The sequence below is a fragment of the Betta splendens genome, chromosome 9 (assembly GCF_900634795.4).
Source record: "Betta splendens chromosome 9, fBetSpl5.4, whole genome shotgun sequence".
NCBI lineage: Eukaryota > Metazoa > Chordata > Actinopteri > Anabantiformes > Osphronemidae > Betta > Betta splendens.
This window is the reverse complement of record NC_040889.2, coordinates 17,725,090-17,751,723: the sequence shown is the minus strand read 5'-3', so window position 1 is coordinate 17,751,723 and position 26,634 is coordinate 17,725,090. Positions and strand designations below refer to the sequence as shown.

The window sequence follows — 26,634 nt, the reverse complement described above, 5'->3', positions numbered from 1 at the left end:
CTGATTGAGACAACTGAGCATGTGCATCAATGGCTGACGAGAAAAAAAGGAAGCTGCAAACCAAGCGCTTGGACGAGGGACAGAAAACATCTCGTTTCCTGAGACGAGCGCTTCCTGTTCGGCGGCGGCGGCTTCCGTGGTCGCGGGGAAGCGGGTGCAGGGAATTGAACAAGTCTCTTCATACGTGGGATTAGGGACAAGAGGCTGCGATAACAGCCGAAGAGGTGTCGCCCACCGCGCTCGCGTCTCCATTATCTGTCAAGCTGCCAGTCCATCTGTCTGTCTGCCAGACGGGCGTCACACACGCAGCGAGTGGAGAGCGGCTCCCTGGAGGTGGCGGCGCGACCGCGGCTCTGTAATTACTGCCCCTGCATCGGACACGGAGAAATTACAAAGTATTCTATCAAAGCCGCCTCACAAACAGTCGTCGGGCTGACAGCTCCGTTATGCAGCCGTTACATTCATCTCCCTCGGATTAGAAACCCATTCCAAACGTCACGTCAGTCTTTATTTGCAGAACAAAGCACAGCTTGAACCAAAATATGGACACAAACAGGAATAAAACAAAACGAGTAAAATACATACATATTCATATAGACCTTTGTTGATGCCCACACTTGTTGCAGATGTGACCAAAAACTATGTAGCTACAAGACTTAGCCAATTTCTATGGATTCAGGCCTTGGACCATGTGATTGCACGAATCGCAGCACCAGGGACAAATCTACTTATTAAATCAGAGTCTCCGCACGGTGCCAAAAACCCTGCACCAACTGGCAGGTCCCATTTGCCGCAAACAGGATCTCACCAGATCAGAACGGCTCCCGCGGGACCGAGGCGGCGCGCGGAGCCCCTGCTTTAACGCGGAAACACCTGCTCGTTCTCCGCTCGGGCCGCGCCGAGCGCCGAGCGCGCGGCTTCGCCTCCCTCTCCTCTCCAATAAATAATCCCGCTCTGCCATTTCGGCGAGAGCCCTCTCCCTCCGCCGGCACCTGCTGCGCCCGAGGCCCTCGCTCTGCCAGCGAGGAGCAGCAGAATAATGCAGGGGCGATAGAGGGGGGGGGCGCGTTGGAGTGATAGGAGCGCTGAGGGGAATATGTTGGCGTAAATGTCAACAGCTTAGCTCGAACCAACTACAGCACATCCGAGGACCTCCCGCGAATTCATATGAGTTTGAAACGGATACTACCTGTGTCTGTGCGCGCCGCTATAAATAATAGAAATGTCCCACTTGTCTGGGGGCAGAATAGAGCCTCGGGTCTCCAGGTGAGAGGCTTCAGCCGTGCATCCGAACAAGGAACAGCTGAAGGCGCACTGTTAGCGGCCGCTGGCAGACTCGGGCTGGGCTCGTTTCACACCATGGCATGCGTTACACCACTGTCCTCGGGGCACCGTTGTAAAACTATGCACTTCCCAGCAGCGACAGGAAGCGCTCGCTGCCTACAATGCATCTGTCCGTCGGCGTCCGCGGCGTCTCCGCAGCCGGAACGGGCGCGGGCGGCGGCGCCGAGGCGAGCGGTTCGCGCTCCCAGATGCAAATTTAGGTGGTAATTTCATACCTGAGGCGCCGCGGCGGCTGCCGTGCGCCGCGTGAGGCTGTTTTGTTCCAACGAGCGATTAAACATATTAGCTTTTATTGCAGAAGACGTAGTGGCGTTCGCCGGGGCCCGTCGCGCAGAGCACCCAGACAGGTGGCCGGGGCGGCGCGGGCACGTTTTACACGGCCATAAAGGCGAACGTTACTTAAACTGATGCCGCGTCGCAGACACGGCAGCGCCCCCCCCCCCCCCCCCCCCCCCCCCTCGCCCCCACCGCCCCCCACCTAACCAACAGTCACGAACACCACGCTTAAGCAGCCGCGAGGCAGCTGCTTCTGGAGATTTCACAGCGGTTCCTTCAAGCACTCTTCAGTCCGCCGAACATTATGGGCGCTAATGTGGCCCCTTGACCCCGGTCGCACACATATATAGATCAAGAGAGAGAGGCGCAGGAGGGAGCGGGGCGGCGGAAGCGGAGGCGGAGGGGGGTGTTCTCGGCGTCTCAGGTGGACGTTAGTATTTCGGTCCCCATCAATCACCGCCCGTCCGACTGCTGCTCTTGTCAAAGCAACCATTTTCCAGGAGAGAAGTCAGCACCGCGTCGTAAAAAGCACACAAACGCGTACACACAGGGTGTGGGAAAGAAGCTGACACCTATATTAAGGGACACACATATAGATTTTTCACATCTTTTTTTTTTTTTTTCTTTACAGAGGTCCTTTAAGAGAAAGTGGCAATGCAATTTACTGGAGCCAGAAGGCGCGTGGGGGTCGCGGGTTCCACAGACGCAGGCTCCAGACGTTGGCTCTGCCACACGAGAGCATGCACCACACGAACTAACGCGCGAGCAAGGGAGGAGGAGGAGGAGGAGGAGGAAGAGGAGGAGGAGGCTAACCCGGCGTTACGCTACAAGTAGCTGCAGCTCCGAACTAAACTGCAACACGAGCCCTGGTTAAATATATCAAATCTATGAGGCATGGAGTCGTTCGAGATGGTGGAGCGTGAGGGGGGGGGTGGACCACAGAACAACCCTCTGTGGTCCTTGTTACTGAATGCATCTCAGCGTGCCTGTCAGTCACCACCTGTCTGTCTGCCTCGTTAATGGAGCTGGAATCACGGCTCTCCCCTAGGAGACAGGCCCGCGGAGGACATGGAAGCCTTCCTGGGCCGCATATCTCGGCAGCCGCGAACATGCGCCCGGCATGAGCCCGGCGCTAAGCCTCATATAAATGAATCCAAACCCGACGAGAGGGAGCGGCGGCTGAGCCCAACCCCGAGCGACGGAGAGCGGTGGAAAAGGCTCAGCGGGCCGGACTCGGCACCGCTTCCAGGCCCCGGTTTACACACGACAGTGAAAAGCTTTCCTAGCGGCCCCTCGCCGCATTCAGCGCAGGCAGGGAAACGAGAGACGGGCGGCGAGAGGGACTAAAACAATCTGCTGCTGGCGTGGTTGTTGCTGTGACCCCTGCTACACTGTTGACTGCAGAACACAGCAGGTCCTATTGCTTTTCAAAGGCTGGACGCCAGAGAGAGGCCCCGATTAATGCGGTTCTCCTCTCCCGCACGGTGCCATTTATCCAAGTGGGCAGTTGTCGCGGGGGTTGAGGGGTTAATTGACTCGTTTTTTTTTTGCCCGCTCGATAGTCGTCGATAATCTATTCGACAACAACACACTGACCGCTGAGGTGCCGGAGCGGGCCGTCAGTTCAAGGAATGGAATGTTTGGTCCCGGCGGCAGCTAAGCCGGACACACTCCTGGAAAATTGAGCCTTCAAAGAAGGGCTTATGAATCCCATCTCTGACAAAAGCAGAGATGGAATTAGTGGGATTCCGGGGCGTCGGAATGAGGCAGGGTGGTATTAGTGATGCTCTTTACACGTCTCCATCCAGGCTGGATCCCAGTCCCCCTTTAGAACGCGCCAGCGGAGTGTCTGTCACAGCTCACAGCGCTGCGCTGGATGGAGACAGCTGCAGGGTCTGGAGTCAGCGCTGATGCTATGCTATGCTATGCTATGCTATGCTATGCTATGCCCGGCCCACTGGAACCCGTCCAGTGTGGAGTTACACAGGAATGTAGGAACTGCGGTTTTGGCAGCTGCGCTGCTGTGAGAAAGAGAGAAGTATGCATGTTTTTGAGGCCCGTACGCCGAGAGGACGCGTCTCCGGTGCGACTGGCGGTCCTTGTTCGAACCATGTTTTAGCCAGCTTATGATTGAGACCCTGGCTCTCGGTGAATGGGCGGCTGAGTGCGTAATACACGCGCTTGAGCGGCAGAAAGAGCGAGAAGAATAGCGCTTAAGTTCTGCAGAGGCCTGTTCCACCTCGCAGGACGAGGAAAAGGGTTCCTATTGATGTGGCCCGTCCAGTCGGGGCCGCCTTATTCCCCGCGGAGGCAGGCACCTCCTGAGCCCGGGGACCGGCTGACCACACCCCCGGCCTCAACAAACTCAAACATGGCTCCATTTGGCCACACAGATGCACTGGGGAGGGGGGGGGGGGGGTTAAAGGAAAGCTGCAGCAAATCCAAAACGAGTGCTCGGAGGCCCGGAGAAAAACATTACAAATGGCCCGTTCCGCCCATAAATCAATCAATACATTTACCAGTTTCTAGCCAAAAAAAAAATCCATCTTCCCACTCACAGTGAAATGTGCAGGTCCCACCAATGAGGATTAATGAGGGCGGGATGGCCCAGCGTCTCCATCGCTTCTCCCGCTCCATTCTGACAGTGGATTCCCAAGGGCGCTTTAGCGGCCATTTGCCTGCAGCTCGTGTGCATACGGCACAGCGAGAGCAAAGGAGGCCTTGGATTCTAGGAAGCTCTGCTTTCTGTCCTCCATCTCTGTCCAGAACCCCACCTCCCCTCCCCTCCCTCCCTCCCTCCCAATGGGAACCAGTCAACTGGGATTAACAGAGCGGGCGCAGCACATAAATTTAAGCTGTGCTGCTGAGTTGCTGTTCCACACACACACACACACACACACACACACACACACACACACACACACACACACCTGACCCCGTCCCTGCCCCTGTTCCAATCTTTTCACGCCCCAGGAGGACGGGCCACTGGGCCGGCCACGCGGCCGCATCCCGTCGCACTCCCCGCGCTGGGCCGTAAATACCGCGCAGCGCCGGGAACAGCAGGTGCTATCACTCGCCATCATTAATTATACCTGCCGCATCACTCTGGGGTCTCTCGCCGCTAAACTCAAAATCTCTATCTCTTGCACCATCTTATTCCGCTAGCCCCCAGCCCATCCCCATTTTCTCTCAATTTCCACCCACCTCACCCATCTATCAAAATGTACTGCTCTACAGCGATTCCGTCTCTTCTCTTCAATATCTCTGAATATCTCCTTATTTCCTACAGTCCTGCTATCTGGTCCCCATTCATTGGTTCCCTGATGTATCTCAATCTTTGTCCAGCGCTCACTTCTCCCTGGTGACCCCCCCCCCCCCCCCCCCCCCCTGCTTCCCCCACTTTCTTCTCTGCTCAGATGTGTGTCTTCAGAGATACTTTTAACATTTTGATTCCTTCTGCTGTAAATGTATTCCAAAACGGCGGCGCCGATGACGACCGGGAGACCTCACCCCCAGTGGAGACCTCATAAATAATAGCAAATCAGAAAGAGAAAGCAGCATGCGAGACTCTCCAGGTGGAAAGCTAGTGAAGGAGGGCAGGGATTCAAGAGGGGGGGTCCTCTGGAGGTAAAGGTCCGAGCTCGACCGCGAGTCTGGCGGCTGAAACGTGAGCGGGACATTTTGTCCCTCACAGGTGAGAGGGCTTTACATCAACCGCGTGGAGCCCACGGGGACGTCTGGCACGGCCGCAAAAACAAACAGCGGCTTCCTCCGGGCCGCGAAACACAAGCCGAGCTACGAAGCCAGAGCTTCACAACATTAACAGAGGTCGTGACGCTTGTGGGAAGTCCTCCTCAAGACTGCAAGTTAAAAACGCTCTGCAGCAAACCGTTTTTTTAGCCGTGCTGAAGTCATGGACAGGTGCAAACCATTGGAGTCGCGTGTCCAACGACACACGAAACAGTGCCTCTGATTTCAGCCTGCTGGCTTGTCATAATTTAGGATTTTAAGCCAATCAAGACAAAGTATCTCTGCAGGAAACCTGATTATCACTGGGAAGACGGCCTCATCCAAGCATTATCAGAAATCTGAGCCTATGAACACCTTGAGCCACGTGCCGCCTCCTCCAAGTTGCAGCATTGTGTCGTTGACACTTCTTCTTGAGCTCAGGTGTTGGGACTTCACCAAATCCCAAAAAGAGAACGTTAATCACCCAGATCGTCTATAATAAAGCCCAGATGCATCATATACAGTAGATGGAATAGGCGCTCACACGCATGGGCCTGTGGATTGGCTCATATGCATCTACTGTAGCATCAGCAGCACCAACGGGTAAATTAATCAACATCACTGCAGTAGAACCTCGCTCTCTTTCTAATGAGAACCACCACAATGATCTTGTGTGGCCACTCCAGTAAAATCCATGACGATAAGGGTATCTGTACGTGAAGGACATTACTCCTTGTTGTTCAGTGCTTAACTGCGACGTGGCTGGAAATCAATTCCAGCAGTGAGGACAGGCTTTTAGTCCTCAAAGGAGGGGGTCTCACGGATGATTCTGGCAGATCCGCCACACAGATGTAGAAATCGTTAGGGCACGCTCACGGCTTTAATTTTACTCTGTTGGTAATTCATCAGTAAGGAGCTCGATCATGTGCTTTCATCTCATTCATCATGATGAGATTATCCACGTTAATGACACTTGATGTGGATCAAACGACGGTGCAGAAATGCATTTAGGCAAAAGAGATGGTTCAGGTTACGGTGATAATGCAGTGGGCTTCAAATGATAGCACTGCGAGCTGTGGTTACTCCACTTCTGGAGCTGGTTATTTGGTCTCTTTATACTGAGTAGCTTTGAAAAGAAAACATCATCATGTGTCAGCTGAGAGGCAAAAATATCTGGGTCAGGATGAAACAATCTTGCAACTATTTATGCTGAGACTGAACAAACTCCTCTGGAGGAAAAAAAGAAAGTTTAGAATGATGCAAAACAGGTGAAAGAGGGACAAAAAGACTCGTACATCTTTTTAATTTTCTTTCCTTTTCTCTAGACCCCAGTAAAGCCCGCATCTCCGAGGAAGGCTGCTTCTCGTCAGACAACTGCCCCCTGCTGGTAAAAATCCGATGCACGCGCATTTCAGTTCTAGCATTTTTTACAAGACCCTTGATAATTTTCAGTTATTTTCCATTTTGAAATGCTGCACGCCCACCAAAATGGAGCAGCAGAGAAATACAACACTAAAAGGCATCAAGGGGGGGAAAGGGGTATGAGTGTAGAAGTCTAGAAACTAAGACACACAATCCTTAAAAAAAACATCTAAAACATTGTGAACTCTTAGGATCAAACTCTGCTGAGGTTTAGTGTTTCACTATACAACCACGGGATTCAGCCCTCAGCTCCAGAGAGTACGCATTAATCACTGATGTCTTGATTAGACCAGGTTAGAGGCCGGTCTGATGGTGTAAAGAGGAGCAAAACGGAGCCAACACTAGTTATGAGCATGAACTTAGCAGCATGTCCGCACTTTACACCAGAAAGCGTTAATATTCGGCACTGTGGCGCAAAACGGCTGATTAGTGACTCACTTACAGTCGTTTCCACTGACTCAGACAATAAAAATGCATAATTACTCAAGCCGATCTTTGATCATACTGTAGTTGAGTGTAATGTGATGTAGAGTGCTGCTCCCACTGCAGCTGCAGTACATGCTCTTATCATCTGTAGTACACGAATAAACAGAGCACGAGCTCCCCGTGACCGAGCCTCCTCTTTCCAAGTTGCGATCTACCACAGAAACGCTATGTTTCACCATAATTGGATAGAAAACCTTAAGACACACTCACCTTCTTCCGGGGCTGCCATTTCATCATATTTGTAAACCAAAATTGAACAGCATTAAGATATTACATGGGAATGGAATGCAGATTCAGAGAAATCCCGAGCGTAAGTCATGCTGCCTGTCGACTTCGCTCAATTTCGCAGCGGATTCTCTCCAAGACGCGACGCATGATGATGGTGTGCGAGCCTCGGCTTTGCGGCAATTTTAGGGGAAGAGACAGCGCAGTCAACACAGATCATACACCGGTTAAATCCACAGTGGAGGTCGGAGAATGAATTCGAGGCATATGTGGCGGACTGGCGACGTTCGGCGGAAAGGTCCCCGTGCGTAAAATCCAAAGTACGAGTCCGTCGCGAGCCCTCCGCCTCCGCGCTCGGTTCGCAGGATCGGAGCCTCCAGGACCGCGTAGTGGGAAAAACGCAGGCTTAAACTTTCAGAACTCCCGTCCCTGGAAACGCGCGTGATGCGGGTGTACTGTGTCTAGTCCGGTCCCCTTGACCCACAAACAACGGGAAGACGAGACGCACAAATATTCATCGCAGTGGTCAAATTCCGTTGTCCCGCGAGAAAAACGCACTTTTGGAAAGAAGTCGCGAGGAAACAGTGAAGCGGCGCCCGGCGGAGACAGCGCGACAAGCGGGGAGATTACTTTCGGGAGGAGGAGGAGGAGGAGGAGGGGGGAGGGGGGGAGCACAGCCACCGGAAAAAAAAAATCCCTGGAATTCCTCTGCGAGGAGCTGGAAGGATATCCTGATTCCCGCAACAGCAACAGACTGGACTACGGCTCTCTGATGACTTCCTTCCCAGCGCCGCTGCTCCAGCCTCGCAGTTTGCGGACTTGGAGCGGCGGAGGAGCCGAGCCGAGCCGAGCAGGCAGGAGGACGCGGGGTCATAGCGCCGCCGGCCGGAGCTGCACGCACGGGTTTACGCACCGAGCTGCACGGAGAAGACAGCGGCCTCATTTATCAGTGGGTCAAGGCTGCATTTGGTAACGTGAAGGGTTTTTTCTCACGGTGCTTTTAAGATTGTTATATTACGACCTACTATATAAAACACAGCAGATCACACACACTACACTATAATAAGTCGGATGTAGATCATTTGGTGACTGTATTCGCCTGGTTTAGATTTAATAAACATTATTACAAAAAACATGTGATGGGAGGCAGCTCGTACAGTATAGGCTCCTCTACCTGACGCAGCGTGGAGCTGTGTGGAAACCCCGCAGTGCTCCACACATGATACAGTCTGATCACAGTATAAACTGGTGTTAATGAGCTGGAGAGATTCAAATAACATCCCACTCCACTGCCGCACTCGCCGGTTGCCTTGATCTCCATCAGCCGAGGCGAGTGTCCTTCGTTATTTTTGTGGAAACAGTAGATTGAATCCTTGCATAAAAGATGTGATTCGCCGAGCCTCGGATGCTCGAGATAACTAAAGCCCTGTTTATACACTTTCCCTGTTTCCTCCTGCTGAGAGCAGCTGTCACATGTAGTGTACGGTGCAATATTTTACTGCGCTCAAGCACCAGATGCAGAGCCCAGATTTCAGTTTGCCACTTTTTTTTTTAGGCTGAACGCGGAAAATCTCTGCTGCTTTTTTTTATTTATTTTGTATTTAATACTGACATTTTATCATTAATTATGGAAGTTTGCCGCATGAAATTCAAAACAGACGAGTCGGTTATTCTGGTGAGAAGCCGCCCGCCGCAGTCTCTGCCACAGTCACAGGATGAAAAGCGCTTTTAGGGCACAACAGCTATTAACAGTTAAAACAGACCCACTGGTGCTGAACCCACATGCTGCAGCGAAAACCCAAGACGCTCATCACTGCATGTGAGCGTGTTAATAGTGTGCATAGATTGTTGTCGATTCTTGAGGAACTATGTTAAGACGGAAGAAAAGTGAATTAAATAATGGCCGATAATGATGAGAGGTGTGTGAGATCTGGGTGTGATTTAAAGTGGGTGAGGTAACGGTCTCTATGGAACCGGTGAGCTGGTCAATACACTGGTGTGTCTCCAGGGTCAGCTGGGTCCACAGAGGACCTGAGGTCAGTCCGATGACAAAAGACAAGCAGGGGGGGGGGGGGGGGGGGTCACATACGGCCTCATGGATAAAGTCCTGCTTTGCAGTGGGAGTCACTAAGAGACTACGTTATCCACATGGGTGAACAGGAACAACATGTTGGACACCACCTCCACAGCTCCAGCTGGCACCCAAGCACAACAAACACAACCCCACTCTGCGCTCGACCGCTGCGATCAAAGGACACATCTGTCAGGAGAGGAAGGGGTCAGTGTGTGTCCTGCGTTAGTTTGTTTCACGTGACAATAGATTCAATGAAACCACTTCATTCATTTTTGTGTCCGGGTAATGACCGACTCCTGTCGGCTTCACGCCACACTCAGCGTGTGCACAAACAGACACACACGCATGCACACACACGCACACACGCACACACACACACACGCACGCACACACACACACACACACGCACACACGCACGCACACACACACACGCAAACACGCACGCACGCACACACACGCATGCACGCACGCACACACACACGCACACACGCACGCACACACACGCAAACACGCACGCACGCACACACGCACGCACGCACGCACGCACGCACGCACACACACACACACACAGCTCTGTTTACATGGAGCCCCCACCCACCCCCCCTCTTTAACCACACATTTGCCCTCACACATTAAAGTCCCAACATCCAAAACAGGCTCCAGCAACACACTCCTTCATAAAAGACAAGTCTGTTGATCCGTAAAGGACCCACTTCAATGTGTTGTTCGGCAGCAGTCTGCTCGCGGTCATCTGGCATCTCCATACAGGAGCGGCTTCCCTGTGCGTGCCTCTGCTTTCCCAATCAGTGCCGCACAGGAAATCAGACTCCAGCCTTCAGAGGGAAACAAAAACCCCCTCTTTCATTTTCCACAACGTGGAGCTGTTTAAAACTTTGTGCTTCCTTTTCTGGCTCTCGCCAATCACGGCCTCAAAAATGTCTCGGCGGCACTGTGTGTTCTGGTCGGGGGCCGGACTCATACGGTGAAGATGACATCGGCCGCTGCGCGAGAAATAAAGGGTGACTTGTGCAGCGCCTGAGAAGTCAGCTCAACATCTGTGTCATGATCTCCCAGCCTCATCACGACTCCGTCCTGTCTGATGCGTTCGCCGCCGAGCTTCTCCTTCGCCCGTTTATTGCACATGATGCAAAACGTGCATCAGCCGCAGAACAGTGAGGCTGAGAAGGAAAAAAAAAAAAGAAACCCAGAGGAGCGACACTCCAAAAGCTCTCCAGACTGTCTGAGGGTAATTTATTTTCTCACAGACCCACGCTCTTAAGTCACAACACCGAAGTGTCGCTGTGAACTGTGTGTCGTCGTTTGAATAAACAGAGGCCTTTTAATTACAGGCACCAGACTTTCAAAGCAGTAAATTCCACAGTAACGGCACAGAGACGTGCGCCCTGATGTCACCAGCGCAGAGATGCCAACATCCACGACGATGCGCAGCCACACGACAGAGATCAGAGCGTCCAGTGTTCTATAAAAGGTCTTATTCACGCTTATACAGAAAACACATTCCACACGGAAACACTGCACAAATCCAGAAATCACAAAACAACCAGCCCTGACGTCTCATTTGTTGTATTTCCAGCCTGGAGATTTATAACATAAGGATATGATTTACAGCCTTTGACAAATTTCCTCCACAGTGAAACATGACAGATGGACGAATGTGTTTTGAAATCCTTAACAACATTATAACAATAAAAGTGTTAAATAGCAATGACACCCACCCGCTCCGCTGTGCCGTACATCACTGAAAACAAATAACCCTCATCTGCATTCATTCATTCACCTCCTCTACAGAGCGCTGTTCTCCCATGATCGTGTGTCAGAATTTAGCCCGCCGCGCGTGTGCGCGTGTGTGTGTGTGTGTGTGTGTGTCTTAGTTATAGCTTGGTGTTGATTAAGTGTCTGGAGCCTAAGGGGGGATAATGAGAGCCTCTAATTAATGAGCCTGTGCATATCTCAGAGTCACAGGGTCCTATCTGCAGAGAACAAATCCACACACAGACATACTCCCAACATACACACACACACGCGCACACACACACACACACACACACACACCTCCGTGCACCGTGGGGATCTTTGCCTGCTCTTCACAACATTTTCTCGAGGGAAACCCAGCTGGGAGTGTGTCACTCTGGCCACAGTCGCTGATAAGAGCCCTCTAATAGGGATGGATGTGGGTTATGGAGCCCCACTATGAGAAGGTCACATGCGCTGACCACCCAATGTGCCCCAAGCAAAGGCTGATGTTACAGGAGCTGAAAACCAATCCAAATCCTATTTGTTTGCAGGCTCCTGTCCACAGCGAGACCAGACCCAAGGACGGCGAAGCATTCAGTCACACCACAATGAATCAGTCAGTGTCCGGCTGGCGGCGTCACTATTCAGCTTCATAAAGACTTCAAACATTGTGCCGATTTGAACGCAAGAGGCCGAATACGACAGCGACAACGCGCGTGGCAAACAAGTTCTGAGCAGGTTTTGACGCCACACTGGCCATATTCCTATCAACACGGATGCGTGTGAAAGGCCCCTGCATCCCATAAACTCTCCCATCAGTATTCCCACCATGTGATAATGGCGACGCCTCTGGAAGCACTCCCTCTTTTGAGGCATTATAGTGTTTAATCAATGATTCTTCAAACAGAACCATAAAGACATATGATTAGAATCATTTTTTTATCCTAGCCCCTAATTTGACCTTCCCCCCATTTGTTCCCTCAATTAGACTAATGAAGAAGGGGCTTGTTTGTTCGCTGGAGCCACTCAACAGTAGATTTGCTGGAGACGTTATGCAAAGAGAGGAACCTTTGCTTTAGAGTTGTGTTTAATAATTCAGCGGTCTTGGACACGGATGAAAAAGGCCCGAGCATGCTGTTTAAATCAGGCCGACAGTTAAATAGGCGCTGGGGTTTGACGTCTGCGGTAGGATCAATAATAACAGCGTTGCCACATACCCTGACACATGAGACGGATCCTGTGTGGTCCTCCTCAGTCTATACTAAACATAGAGATGGAGCAGGACAATGTATTCAAATCTGTTTGTGTCTATCTGTTTCCAAGAATACACACACACACACTCACACACACACAGAGCGATGCTGTGGTCAGACCCACCCATCGCTAGTCCCTCATTTAGAAAACCCCAAACCCAAACTCATGCCTCTCTTTTTCAATTACCTTTCTTCCCACCATCGCCACCACACCAAATCCATCTACATTCTCCCACAGTCTCTTTTTTTTCCCCTTTCCCTCCTATATCAAATGTATCCATGTGTTACCATCACAAACACACACCCACGTACGCACGCACACAGTCACTCGCCGCAATCTGGTCGTCATAACGAGCGCGCAAATTTATGACAGACGAGCTCTTGAACAGGCTACGAACAGATTAATAGCCGATAACTGCAAATATTTAACCGCTTCCAAGATCCTCGGCCGCATCGTGTTTGGTTTCTGCGCTTCATAAATACAGATCCACACCGGCTAATTAGGCCTGAGCCAGTGCAGCTTGTGCTTCAACAAAACAATATTCTCTTCAGCGACCGGGGCTATAATACCTTAAAGCTCCAGGCTTATTATGCCAATGACAGCCCTTCCAGCCCTTACTAATCTAACCCGGCGAGAGCGCATCCAATGTGAATGAACCCGTTTGGTGAATCACTCCTCCCGCTCCACTTCAAAGGACTTAGCAGCGACTCCAATCCTGTGCCCGGCGGCGAAGGACGAGCGCGTGACCACGCCGCCGCCGCCGCGCTACGCACGGCAAACAGTGCAGTAGACGTACGTCAGCTGATCCGTCAGGTGGAGCGTCCGGTCACTGCCGCGTGGAGATTAGGCCGGTCCACCCCTTAAATCACTGTGGCTCCAGATCAAAGGGGTCAACGCAGGATTAGGAACAATCTGTCCTCATAGAACAGGTGTTAATCCCCTAAATTAGCCATGTAGCGCCGTGTGGGCCTCGCTTTCATCTCCGCGCTTGACTCATGGCGCGCAGTGCGGAGACGGGGAGGACGCGCTGGGCGCCGCCGGTGCTTGGAGAGAGGCTCGGTCCAACAGCTGGGCTGTCAGGATGCTTTGTAACAAAGGTGCCGCGAGGCGCACGCTGCCCATTTGTGGTCCTCGCTACACAGATACACATCGTGTAGTCTGCTCAGGAGCTGATGTGGCAGAAGAAGGGGGGGGGGGGGGGGGGGGGGTTGGGGGTTTGTGTGTGTGTGTGTGTGTTTGGTGGGGGGGGGGGGGGGGGGGAGTCATCCAGCCCTTTCAAATCCAACCCTTCAACACATGCTGCCTCTCGCCCCCACCCGCGTCCTCCCCCTGCTGTCGTACCTCTTTGGCATCGGCTCGACTTTTCTCCTCGGATCATCCTCATCCCGCTCCGGCTCAGCCTGCCGTTCAGCGTGCAGCTCTGTAAAAGCGCCGCGGCCGGCACCACGCCTGCGACAAACGGACTCCATCTCCTCTACACCTATGGGGCCGCCGGTCCACCTGTCCAAAGGTGGGCAATTAGCATTTTGATGGGGGGCAGTTAAGGGGCTTCCCACAGAGCTGCTGTCTGCTGCCGGAGGCACCGCTCCGGTCGGTGGGTCCGTCCCGGCCCCTCGTCCCGGTCCCGGGCTAGAACCCGCCATCTGGTTAGCAACAGCCGGCTCCTTCCCCCCCGCAGGCCTGCCGAAGACAGGAGGACGGCCGAGGAAGGCCAGGTTGCCCCCCGACGGGCGGGAGAATCCGCGGATGGTCCCACGGACGACGGGCGACAGGAAAACGGGCGACTGAGAGAGACCCAAAGGACAAAATAAGACATGAAATAAGGCGGAGACGCTCATTTGGCTCAGAAGTTCAGACAGTACTTCCAGGGTCTTAATGTAGTGTCGAAAATACACTGGTATTTCCGTGTTCTACAAAAAATATCTGAAAAAAAGCCTAATGTGAAGCATGTCTAGTGCACAAAGTGTAATTGGTACAATCTGATCAGGGCTAAAACGTTTAATACCCGCAGCCGAGTTCCCCGAGGTTGTAAATCAAGTGCAGCTTTGAAGAGCGCTTAAAAATGTATAAAGAAACCACAATCTACATTTTTTCTTAAATGGGAAAAATTGTCAAACTTGTGTCTGTATGAAATCAACAAAAGGTTTGTGCCTCTTAAGCATCACTTGGTTTCCAGCAAATCTCTGCTGCTCTCGCTAATGACACGAGGGAGAGAAACTTCTGCTCGTATTAGTCAGCAAACGGGCTTCAACGTCTTGATGGGAAAACTGGAAGCTATTAATAAAGTTCAAGTTGCTTTTTGTCTTCCTCCCTGACACGCTGACCTTCACAGGCCTGACAGCTGAGGGGGAATATGGACCTGATACACTCACCTGATAGGGAGCCGGGAAATGCAAATCTGAGCGCGAAGCCGCACCGAGGAGCAAACATCAACAATTTTGACAGTAGGTTAGTCTCTGTGTGACCCTCATTCTTTCTTCTCCCTCAGTCTCTCCATCTCTGTCTCCGTCTCCGTCCCCCCCTCCCTCCACCAGCCAGGACTCCTCTGTCCTTCATCCTCATTCTATTTCATGCCTCGTCCTTCTCTGGCTCGCTCCTCATCCATCACCAGCTGCACCCTGCTCTTCCTACCCACCGCTGACACCCCCCCCCCCCCCCCCCCCCTCCGCTCCCAGAGTCCTGCCTGACTCATCACTTTATCAGACTCCATTTGGCATTCATCACATCAAAACATCTCTATAACCGTCCGACTGGAGCACACAGTGGCTCAGATCAGACGCGTTTTATTTCACACTGTAACTGAGTCAGGCCCCATTGTCAGGATACTTAATTACAATTTGCAGCGACTCATAACTAAAGGCTCTGCGATATTAAGATGCATGCAGCGGTTCAGAATAGGACAACAGCTTATTTATTACCACATGAATTAAATCAATTCCTGAGACAGGAAGGTGAATCATGATCAAGCGCTTCGACCACGAGCGTCTCAACGGGAGCCAAGATCCGGGGCTAAACTGCTTATGCCTGCTGTGAATGTCTACAGTCACAGGTCGCTGTCAGCACCTTGTGTTCCTGACACTGGAGAGGCCCGACGATCAAACCATCTATTGGGAGATTTGCCTTACTGCATTTGAACCATCATATACTGTAATGCAAAGGTGTTGTTTTTGCAGCATCCATCTTGGCTAAGACTTTGACTTTACAGGTGCCTGAAGAAGCTGGTGTGAGCATATCAGGCTTCAGGCCAAGCAAAAGCCCAGTAGAGCCCATCCACTGCCCCCGCCTGGAAGCAGGCCTCGCCTCAGGCCCGTTTGATGTGGTTGGAGAACAAGTCCAAGGGCTGATGTAATGCTGGTGAAAGCCCAGTGTGAGAGTTGCGGAGTTTCCAGCCCGTGTCCCGACTGCAGCTTCCCACACCCCGGCATCGCTCAAAGGGGCCGGGCATCCCTCAAACCTCCCCCCCGAGGAGCGCAGCAGATGTGTAGATGGCCCGCGCGCATCAATCACCCATTGTCTCTCATCGCGCTCGGCTCACGCGGTGTGTGGTCCGCGCAGCGATAAGCAAAATGACGCAATGCACGAGAGCCGGCAATTAGAATCCCATTGTGCTGCTGGAGCTCCACTCACAAACATGTAGAACCATAAAGAAGATGCTCCAAATCCGCATGTGCTGTTGGCAGAACGCACAAGATCTGCTTCAGTTTATCGTCTACATTCACACATGGTCAATAAAAAAAAAACTACCTGTACGGTACAACAGTGTTCAAATCATTATCGTGGCCTCACAACTCACACAAAGTTTGAAAGTAGACTGAACAGACAGAAGATAAGGTGCTCGTTAACGTTGGCACAAATATTATTAACACTCGGGGATGATATCAGAGGTATGATAGCTGGTGCCACAGCTTTAATTGAGAGGTGTGTGTTCATTTTCACCTTCCACTTAGCGGGAGAGCTCCTCAGGAGCCCGGGGGAAAGTGGTGCTTTGCAGACGATAACTACAGCAAATGACATCTAAACAAGAAGCGAATTTAGGAATAAAAAGGGGGGATTTTCTCATCAAGCGCAATCATAATTCAGGCGGCTTTATTAGAAGCCCTCCGAACCAGCGAGATGTGTGAGTTTCAAAGAGACGGAGGGAGGGGGTGCTTTCACATTAACGCTCAAGCTCAAACACGGTGAAAGCTGCGAAGGTGAGAAAAGGAAAATTTGCATTACTGCCTCTCAGCATCTGACGCGCGAGTCCTGGCTGCAAACGCTGGAGTCGCTAGCAATTAGCCGTTAGCGCGGCTTGAAAGGCCCGGTTACGAGCGCGGCGGGAGGTGGACGGGGCTAAAGGTAGAAGAGGAAGAAGAGCGCTTCCGGGTCTGATGCGTTACATGCCACGGTTCTGGGGTCGAGTTGGGTTCACACGCACCGCGGGCACACGTAGAGTCGCACTGGAGGCTTCTTGCTATGCGGATCCAACGCCGCTCTCCAAAGAGGATAACTGGCTTTGCGGCGCTATCGGCCCATCCAGATGGTACAGCACACAAATGACCCAAATCTGCTGCTCTGCTCGCGAGCGCAAGACCGGACCCCCCCTTCGACTTTTACATTTTTAACTGGAAAATTAATTCTCCCGGTGCCTCGGCCGAGTTAAAACAGTCGCCCGTCACGAAAAAGGTGCCACAGCTGCACAACAGCCGCTTTCACGTTTGTTCTTCACGGCTTCATCCCACCGCTGCACCTTCCCCGTCAAGTGTGCAGCCCGGCCCGTTGCTGTGGGATGCGAGGAGCAAGCCGCAAAGCTGCAGAGGTGTCGCGTGAAGATGAAAATATTAGCAGCAGGAACTGTGGAGCCCAGTGAGTCTGGCCTTGCAGAGAGACTTCACACTCTCAATGGTGGTTGCACGTGTTTAACACAATCGCTTTTTTTACCCTTGAACTCTTATTCTGTGCTGTTTTCTTTTATCTTTAAGGGCTTTGAGGAAGGTTCTGCCTATAAACGGATAAAAGCTAAACACATAAGAATGTGATCGACCAAAACTGAGGCTGAAACGCTGATTGCATTCTTTAAAGTCAGTCCGTGACGCGGGCGCGCGCTCTGCATTCACCTCGACCGGGCCGTCGTTCGCCGCGTTTCGGAGACCTTGGCGCGATAATTTGCCTCCGCGTTCGTCGCGGCTGAAATGAGCGCGTCAGGATGTATCAGAAGCCGCCGTCTCACCGGCGCCGCCATCTGACAAACACACGCCTGGCGCCGAGCCCAGGGGAGAGGGAGCGACGGCAGATGCCACGCAAAGCGCGCCACCCCTCCTCTGTGAGCGCCAGCTACCGGGGAAAAGCAAAAAAAAAAGTGTGAGACTGGAGAGAGTGGACCGGAACCGCGCCGCGGCCAGTTAGCGATGGGTTTTAACACACGAGGCACCTTTGGTGAGTTCACCTGCCTCGTCGTCCGCAGAGCCAGAGGACGGAGAGCATTATTAAGAGGCTACAAGGGGACTTCAAAGCTGGATCTCAGCACAGTTTGGAGGGTGGAGACTGTGCAAATGAACCCTTATGCTGTTGTTAGGCCACTGCACTAAGTAGAACAACCTGATACAGTATATATGCTTAAATGAAGAGATTGGGAGTGTGAAGTGTTCTGGTCTGAGAACATGGACCAGAAAGATGAAAAGGAAAAGGACGCCCCGCCTGCGTTCAGGCGGAGCGGGCGTGGTCATTCCTTAAAGGCCGCTGGGCTGACGTGAGGCATTTAAAGCGCAGTGGGGGATAAAACACACGGCTGGAGAAATTCTATTGATGCGTTTGACAGTGGCATCTGGGCCGGTATTGATCAGCTATCGATCGCAGCCCCCTTCCCACAGTTCTTCAGAGGACTGATTATAATTGCACACACAGAGGAAAATAGAGCACAGTGACAAGCCAAATTGATGTGTCCTCAACAAATACGCCCCCCCCCACACACACACAGACATGAACACACACTCACACACACACACACACACACACACACGGTCACACACACAGCAAATGCAGACATTGATTATGAAGCTGTAACAGGTATACGGCGCTTTTTACAAGCACGTAGCAGGGAAATAAAAGGAAGAGCACAGTTTCCACCGCAGTGACAGCGACTGCAGGAGCTTCAGTAGCTTTTACCTCCAGATCATCAGTGGTCCACATCAACTGATCCATTAAAAACACCCCTCTCAAGACAGATGGGAAGATGGGAGGCAGTGCCGTATGGCCAATAAAGTGCTTTCTCAGTGGATGGTTGAAAGTACACACACACACACACACACACACACACACACACACACACACACACACACACACAGTGCCTCCTGCTGGGTAGCAGCTGAAACCCCTCCCTGGGGTGCCAGCCTCGCAGAGCAGGGAGAGGCAGACTTGCCCAGGGACAAGCACGACTTTCACGTTACCATTCATGTGCCTTTTGTGCAAGTGAGTGAAGGCGAAGGCAGCACGCTGCCGCCGCTGCCGCCGCTGCGTGCCTCATCCTCTTCCTCCCCCAGTCGGACCCCTCGCACGCCCACTCGCGTCTTTACACCTCCTCGGCGGCGCACTCGCCGCTCACCTCTCAGCCACGAGGAGAGCGAGGATCACCAAATGGTGCGTGAAATAAAATAGTGACACACGCCCCAATGAAACCTAATAAGACATCACATTACAGAGGAGAGAAACTATATCATTACCATGGCAACTGTGAGGAACACAGCCAGAGGGCTGGCTGGGTGACAGGAGAGAAGAAAGGGCGGAGGAGAACAGGATGGAGAAAGGCAAACAGGAAATAGATTTGTAAAAAGAAATGTGTATGAATGAATAAATGAGGAGCATTGGCAGGAGGTTATTGACAGAGTCTGCTCCCCCCGAGCGATAGCCGGGTAGAACACAGCCCGAGGAGCCCGCGGCTTCTGTCACACCATATCGCTCCCGCTCGCCATTTCTCCTCGACACTGTCGATGCTTACCCACTAATTAGCGCCGAGCATAATTCCTCTATAAACCTCTGCCATTGTGGAGCAGGCTCCTGATGAGTGGCAGGATTAATTGGTGCGCTAAGCTCCGGTGACCCTCTCGCTGCAGCCCCGCCTGCACCGAAAGCACCAGAGCTCCATGCGAGCGGATGCCGACATGAAAGGAGAGTGACACAGCCTTTACATCTTCTGTGTTGTAGTAATTGGACCGCGTTCACTGACGGCACCGACGCACCGGAACCCACCGCCAGCCCACCCCCCCCCCCCTTCCCCACATCTGTGTTCCTCGTTCATTATCTTATTCAAATGTGTCAAGGATGCTCTTTAAAGAGGGGCTTCTGCGGCGCTGAGGCTGCAGCGTTTGCGTGATGGAGAAAACGCCGACTGAGCGCGTACGAAGTCCCAGCCTTCCAGTGGCAGCTGCAGGCAGCCTGGGGGGGAGAGGGGGGGGGGCTGCAGTGTGGACAGGCTAATTCTGAGCATCTGGAACAGCAACGGCGCCGCCTACGAGCCGCCGGATCACAGCGGCACTGAAACCACAACCCTGTTTATTTTTAAACCAGCTGGTAAAGGAACAGGAGGGTGAAGAGGGGGGGGCAAAGTCATTCAAGGGGGAACAATGAGTAGAAAAAAGGGAGGAAGGTGAGACTGGGAGCAGATACGCTACAGTTACAGTAGTCGGTCCAGAGACAGGAAACCAGAAGCAAGGATGTGGAAATGTACTGAGAGCAGAGAAGAAGTGCAGGTTTGAATATTTTATTAATCTAATAAAAGGGACTAATCAGCGCACTGCAAAGAGGCCAATACATTATATGACTGACGATTCCAAATCAAAGGCTGGCTCGTAAAAATCCAAAGCGCTGTTATGATTTCATTCACTCATCTTCAATTATTAAGCGCTGTGGATCTCCCGCCCCTCGACCGCCGGAAGCTGCAGAACGAGGGGCCGCGCGGCCGAGACGCAAAGCGGCGGCGTTTAAAGCCGTGAGCGCGACGGACGGACAGATACGAGGAGGCGAGAGCATGGCTCCACGTGACGCTTCACCTCACGTCAACAGCCTCTCGGGCTAAAAACAAATAGGAGGGACATGCAAATGAGGCGAGACACTGAGGGGGACCCGAGGAAGGCGTCCCCCCCGTCTGCTGCGAACGCTTTAATATGTATGAAAAGGAATGTTTACCGTGCACATAATGAAGTTTCAGATGGGGGTCACGGATGCGACGCCGCCAAACGCGTTATTAGAAAAGTAATGAGATTCAATTAGGGCCACGTTTCTCCACCTCCACGTCCGACTCCGGCGCCGCCGCGCCGAACGCTGGGTTCTCTCCGCAGACAGTAGCAAACGATGGGGATTGTGAAGTCATTGCTGAGACAATTCATACGTTGCATCATCGGGTTGAGCAAAATTGTCCGCGGTGGAGTCTGCTCTGCTCCTGTACAGTTTCTACACTGGGCCCAAATTACAGTCTGTGTTTGCATCAGCTTTTTTTTTTTTTGATCATCGCTTTCAGCGCCTTGCTATCTCCTCGTGTGTGATTCCACTTCCATCATGAACGGGATGAAGCTCACAACAAAAAGGAAAAGAACATCCAAGAACATCCTGTTACAAACGCCTCAAATACAGTGACTCTGACCTCAGACCTCAGAGTCACCAAGCTCTGCTGCCTGTTTGTGTGTATGTGTGTGTGTGTGTGTGTGTGTGTGTGTGTGTGTGTGTGTGTGTGTGTGTGTGTGTGTGTGTGTGTGTGTGTGTGTGTGTGACTGGAAAGCAATGACGATTCATCTCAGTCCATCAAATCAATCCAACCAATAAAAGGGCCCAGATTAAATCTGCTGCCGCTTTCTGTCACAGCGGTTTTTCAAAAGAGCATTTTAATCAAACGGCTGCAGCAGAAGTAAAGAAAAAAAAAAAAGCCCACGCAGCTTTCACACAGTTATTAGCTGCGTCACACCACACGCTCAAATGGCTTCTTGTGAAGCGAGCACCACCTGCTTTAAGAGGATACAAGTGAATTTCGCCGTGACACTTTCTCAGGTTCCTCCTTATAATGCATAAGAAGAGCGAATACATGCTAATAGAGCTTTCATTTCAGAAATTATGGCACATTTATGCACATACAGAGCAGGTTTGCATGCGTCCCTGTGCGGGTAAAGGGGCCTGAGTGCACGGAGCGCACCGGAGGCTCAGCATCAGTCAGAAATGCACACGCTGGGGAGGAGCAGGTCAGCTTCATACACAAACATGACCAGAGTCCCTCCAGCTTTAAGTACTGTAAGGGAATCAACATGGGCTTCCTGAGAGAGGGTCCTGCATTGCATTAATAATTCATAGGCTCGGTTATTTACCTCTGCCGGGCTGCTAACGCCAGTTCATTGTTCTACAGAAACTGCTCCAGCTGCGTTTGAAGAAAGGGAGAGCGGAAAAAGCCACATTGCGAGATGAATCAGACGGCGACAGGACAGGAGAGCGTGTTTTAATCACCGCCGAGGAGCAGCACCGGAGCGCCGATCCGACTGAGCCGGCTCCAGCTGCTCGCCCGCTGCCGCCCCCGGGGCCGCGCCGCGCTCTGTGATGGCGCTATGCTGTGATATATGTACTATGAAATTATGAGGTCCATATGCCATAACGCGGAGCATGACGCCGCTGCTCACAAGACGTATCGCGTGTCGGCAGCGGAAGAGAGATGTAGCACGGACAGAGGCCAGCGTGGCAGGTAGGAGAGTGTGTGTGTGTGTGTGTGTGTGTGTGCGCGCGTGGGGGGGGGGGGGGGGGTGGAGTAGGACTGAGATGGAGTAGAAAAGGCTTGTTCTGAACACTTGACTGGAGACGAGTGCGGCGCCGCGTTCGGGGGTCATCTCAACCAGACCCTCGCTCCGCTCCGGTGTCATCACTCTCCATTTCACACTGTCCGTCATCCTGCCACGCCGCCCACTCAGTGTTCGAACGACGCCGGCGCTCGTGATCCGACTCGGTGAACACGGGGGTCCTGTGCATGACCAAACCCACAACAACATCAACAGCGGCAGCAGCAGCGCTTGTAAAATGGAGCTAAGGAAGGTCAGGGGACGCCCCAAACATCACCGGCACCAATCAGAGCGGTGCATCCATGCATGGAAGGGATTATTTGATCTATTTATAGGCTATAAGCCAGTTTATTATCTATTATCATTACAGTGAGAGCACGGAAGCAACCACAGCTAAAAGCATCGCTCAGTCACTCGTCGGCGAGTCGACGTGGGCTCTGCCTTTTCTGACATCTCAATAAACACACAACACTAATAACTACACACACTAACTGAACGAGCCACAGTAAACCACACGGCGGACGGCGCGGGCTCGCTACGTGTTTATGAGCTAATGTGCCCTAACCACCGTGCCTCCACTGTGAGGAACTTCATTATGAGTGGAAACAATTAGTGAGCGCAACGTATGTAATGGGTTCTCAGCGTCCACAGCAGTCGATAGCCTGGAAATGGAAACTCTGCTCCAATCACTAATGAGAAAATTGCGAAGGGGCAACGGAGAAGGAGAGAGTCGCTGGGGAGTGTGTGTGTGTGTGTGTGTGTGTGTGGGGGGGGGGGGGGGGGGGGGGTTAAGATGAAAACAGCAGTTTTAACGGTAACGTTAAACCATGAAATGAGCACGAGGCCGTCCCCTCGTCATCGCAGAGCGAAGCAGAAGCCGATTCACCACGTATGAAAAAGGCGCATTCCTCTTCACCTGACGCGTTTACGGCCCGCTTGGCGATTGACCCGGGTCCGAGGAGCCGGGTCAATTGCTGGCAATCGCTGTGATAATGAATGAAGCCCGTCCGGCGTGAGGGAGCGCGCGCTGAAGCCCACCCAGCACCTGCGGTCGAAGCTCCAGCGGCTCCGGCCTGATGCGAGTCGTCGGCGGCAGTCCCTCTGTGTTGCTGTTTTAATGATGGCCTAAACTCGCTCCCCCACCCCCCACCCCCACCTCCCTCCAACAGAAATCAATGTTAAGGAAACACTCAAGTTTCCACCAAGCAATAGCAATTTCTGCCCAGACGGCTACACACAGCAAAGAGGTGTTTTATGGCGGTAATGCCACTGCACCACGGGCTATGATTGGAAATTTAATAAGTGGGCCTGGGAAATAGCCTCGCGCTCTTTTAGGCTCCCTGTGCCTTTTCTCAAGCTCTCTCTCTCGCTCTCTCTCTCTCTCTCAACTGGAGGGTTTATAAAGCCCGAAGCCCCAATGCACCAGTAAATTAAACTCTCTGCTTGTGGGACACAAACCGAAAGAAAGGGGAGAAGAAAAAGCTGCTTCTCGGAGATCAATGCGATCATTAAGCATTTTTATGGGCTCGATGCATTTCTATTGTTATGAAATGCTATGAAAATAAATGGCGGGGCTCGGATCTGGTTCATTTTGCACGTTGCTCGCAGAGACGTGTTCCTGGGATCGGTCTGCCCCCCCCCATACAGTACCTTCACATCCTGTTTCCCTAGCAATACCGCTGTGAATTATTGATGTTACCAACACGTCTCCCTCCCTCCCTCTCCCCCTCTCTCTCCCCCTCCGAGTCCCCTACGCTCCAGCCTTCTGCAAGGATCTCCAAGCTCCACTGAGTCTCCTAGGAACACTCACTGCACACAATTCCAGTGACAATGTCCAATAAAGCGGAGCAAAAGGGGGAGGGGGAGATGCACCATGACATTTAAAGCAATTGCTTTCCCACAACAACTATATGATTCCTCTTTTTTGAGCCGATTTTATTACTATTTCCCGTGCAACGCCTACGGCGACGTAACAGGTTCCATCATTGTACAGAGGCGTAGCGACAGCTAAATGACTCCCCCAAAATCTGCTTCTATTTCAGCCCAGATGGCAGAAATGGAGCCTTAATATTAATACAGCTCATTGCCGTAATGCTTTTTGTGTTGATATTCAAACAGCGAGACCGAGCTCGGAGTGTCTGTTGTTTGTTAATGTTTCATCCGAAGATCTCTATCTGCAAACAGTGTGTTTAACAGTGTGTGCGGAGGAAAAGGCACAGATGTGTGTGAACTCCCAAGGTCTCTGAATGCATGTTTTATCACTCTGCCTCCGAGAGGCTGCGGAGGGGGCCCAGCCACCCGGAGCACCAGCCCACAGTAGCTGCTGCGTCCTCGTGCAGTGTGAAGAGGCATCCACAACAAAAAACATAACTGCATGATTTATGCCATACATTCACGTGCAATTAATGTGCGCTGCCTGTAATGGAAGCATGTTTTTGCATCTCATTAGTTCGGTGAATTTAGAAGTCAGCGATCAGCGCCGCACCTGAAACCGGTCCAAAGAGAATTAATTGCCTGTGTTTGACTGCGGTGGTTTCACCATGAATTACTGCCACGCGCGCTAATTCCACCGCATCAAACAATACGGAGCATCCAGGAACGTTCACACCCGGCGCGGCGACGCGTGAAAGTCAGGTTTCCAAAACGATCATTAGAAAAAAACACAATAACGCCTGTATCACGTTCTGCTCCACAAACAATATAAAAACCCAATGAGTCCAGAGAAGTCAAATCAGTTGCTACGGAGTCAGTTTAATTCCATCCAGTAATTAATACATTGTTCTAGTCTGTCATGTTTCTGAGTGACACACATCATGTAGAGGTATAATTGCTGATAAAACAGGTGGGACGGACAGAGGAACGACAGATTATAGACGTGAGCTTGTTTTGGTTTTCAGAAGGTCAGAAGATGTGAGTTTCCTTCATTCTGCTGCCACATTGTGATCCTCATTTAAGGCGTCCTGTTATTCTGATGGGTCACGATGGAAGGAGCAGTTTCTAGCAAATAATTTAAGTAACTGATATTTCTTCAGCCCATAATCCAATTGCTTTGCTGGTAATACTGTATGTGCTTCAATGAAATATTCAGGGGGAGGGTCCTTCAGAGTTTACTAAGTGAAAGGAAAGGTCAGCGAATCCGTGAAGGTCTGACTTTTTATCACATTTACTCTCTTTTGTTCAGCGTCATAAAAAGAATCGCGTTACAGCTGCGGCAGGTGCAATATTCCCCATCTTAATTTTAGAGGGACTTGTCTCCCAGCCCCGGCGCGCGATAGCTGAAGAAATGTGATATTAATAATAGATTTTTTATTATTTCGCAGGTGGAAAAGGAATCTGCAGTCAGAGAGGTTAAACTCTACATACAGAAAGGTGTATTAGAAGTTGGAGAGCTAACTGTACGCGAGCACCTCCACCAAAGGAAATCACAAACGTACATGTGATGCTCCAGTGTTCGCACTGTAGTGCAGTGATGTCACTTAAAGGAGAGACGCAGCAAAGCTGTGTTCATGGGGCCAGCGCTTCCTGCGACGCGGAGCTGCAAGACAGAGACGAAGCCCAAAGTGTCTGACACTGAAACTAAACTGCAATAAATCAAAACATAAATTGGTCATTTGTGCTGGAGCAGATTACGGAATTGGTGCTCTCGGTCTCGTAATATCCGTGCATGATTTAGTGTTTTCTCCCGGCCTCTGTAGTGTCTACAGTACATTCATGTACCAAAGTAATTCTTAAGCGATATCTATGAACAAATGTGTGTTTTTAGGAGGTGGTAGGAACACACAAAGATGTCTGAGAGCATACAGTAAAACACAGGTTGATGCCATATGTAGTTCATACTGATGTCCGTAAAGATGCTACTGAACGTTACCATCACAGGTCCACGTGTGTGTGTGAGCGTAATCAGCAAGCTGTGGAGACTCGAGAGGCAAAACCATGGTGCATCATTCCCATCATTTATAATTCATGCCCCTCTTTTCATGATGCTGTTAGTCACGACGCCGCACAAAAGCATGGTCGGCGTGTACACACAGATCACTCGTGGCTCCGTCTTTAATATTTGAGGAAGCACAGACAAATCGCTCCCCAGCGTGAGAACTAAGAGACAACATTAAGTCGTTTTCTTAACCAAAAAAATGAAGCGTTGTGGCGGATGTGCTGCGTTAATGGTGAGCAGCGGCTGATTTATGCTGACGACTCTGATCCGGGGTATATTGGCATCTATTCCCAGGTGGGCCTCGGTCTCTATAGCCTCTCAAGCACGCAGGCACTTAAACCAAATTGCTA

General features: G+C 51.6%; 1 protein-coding gene across 5 annotated transcripts in view; it reads right to left on the bottom strand.

The window, feature by feature from the left end:
• Positions 1-26,634, bottom strand: part of LOC114863302 (tetratricopeptide repeat protein 28-like) — a 123,917-nt gene that overhangs the window by 81,564 nt on the left and 15,719 nt on the right. Inside the window, exon 1 of one of the 5 annotated variants that reach the window (XM_029164275.1) lies at positions 7,468-8,284. The exons of the other annotated variants lie outside the window; for them this stretch is intronic. Within the exon in view, the coding sequence (XP_029020108.1) occupies positions 7,468-7,494 (27 nt within the window). The 5' untranslated portion in view covers positions 7,495-8,284. Of the gene's footprint in view, positions 1-7,467; positions 8,285-26,634 lie in introns of those variants that run through there. 5 annotated transcript variants of the gene reach the window in all.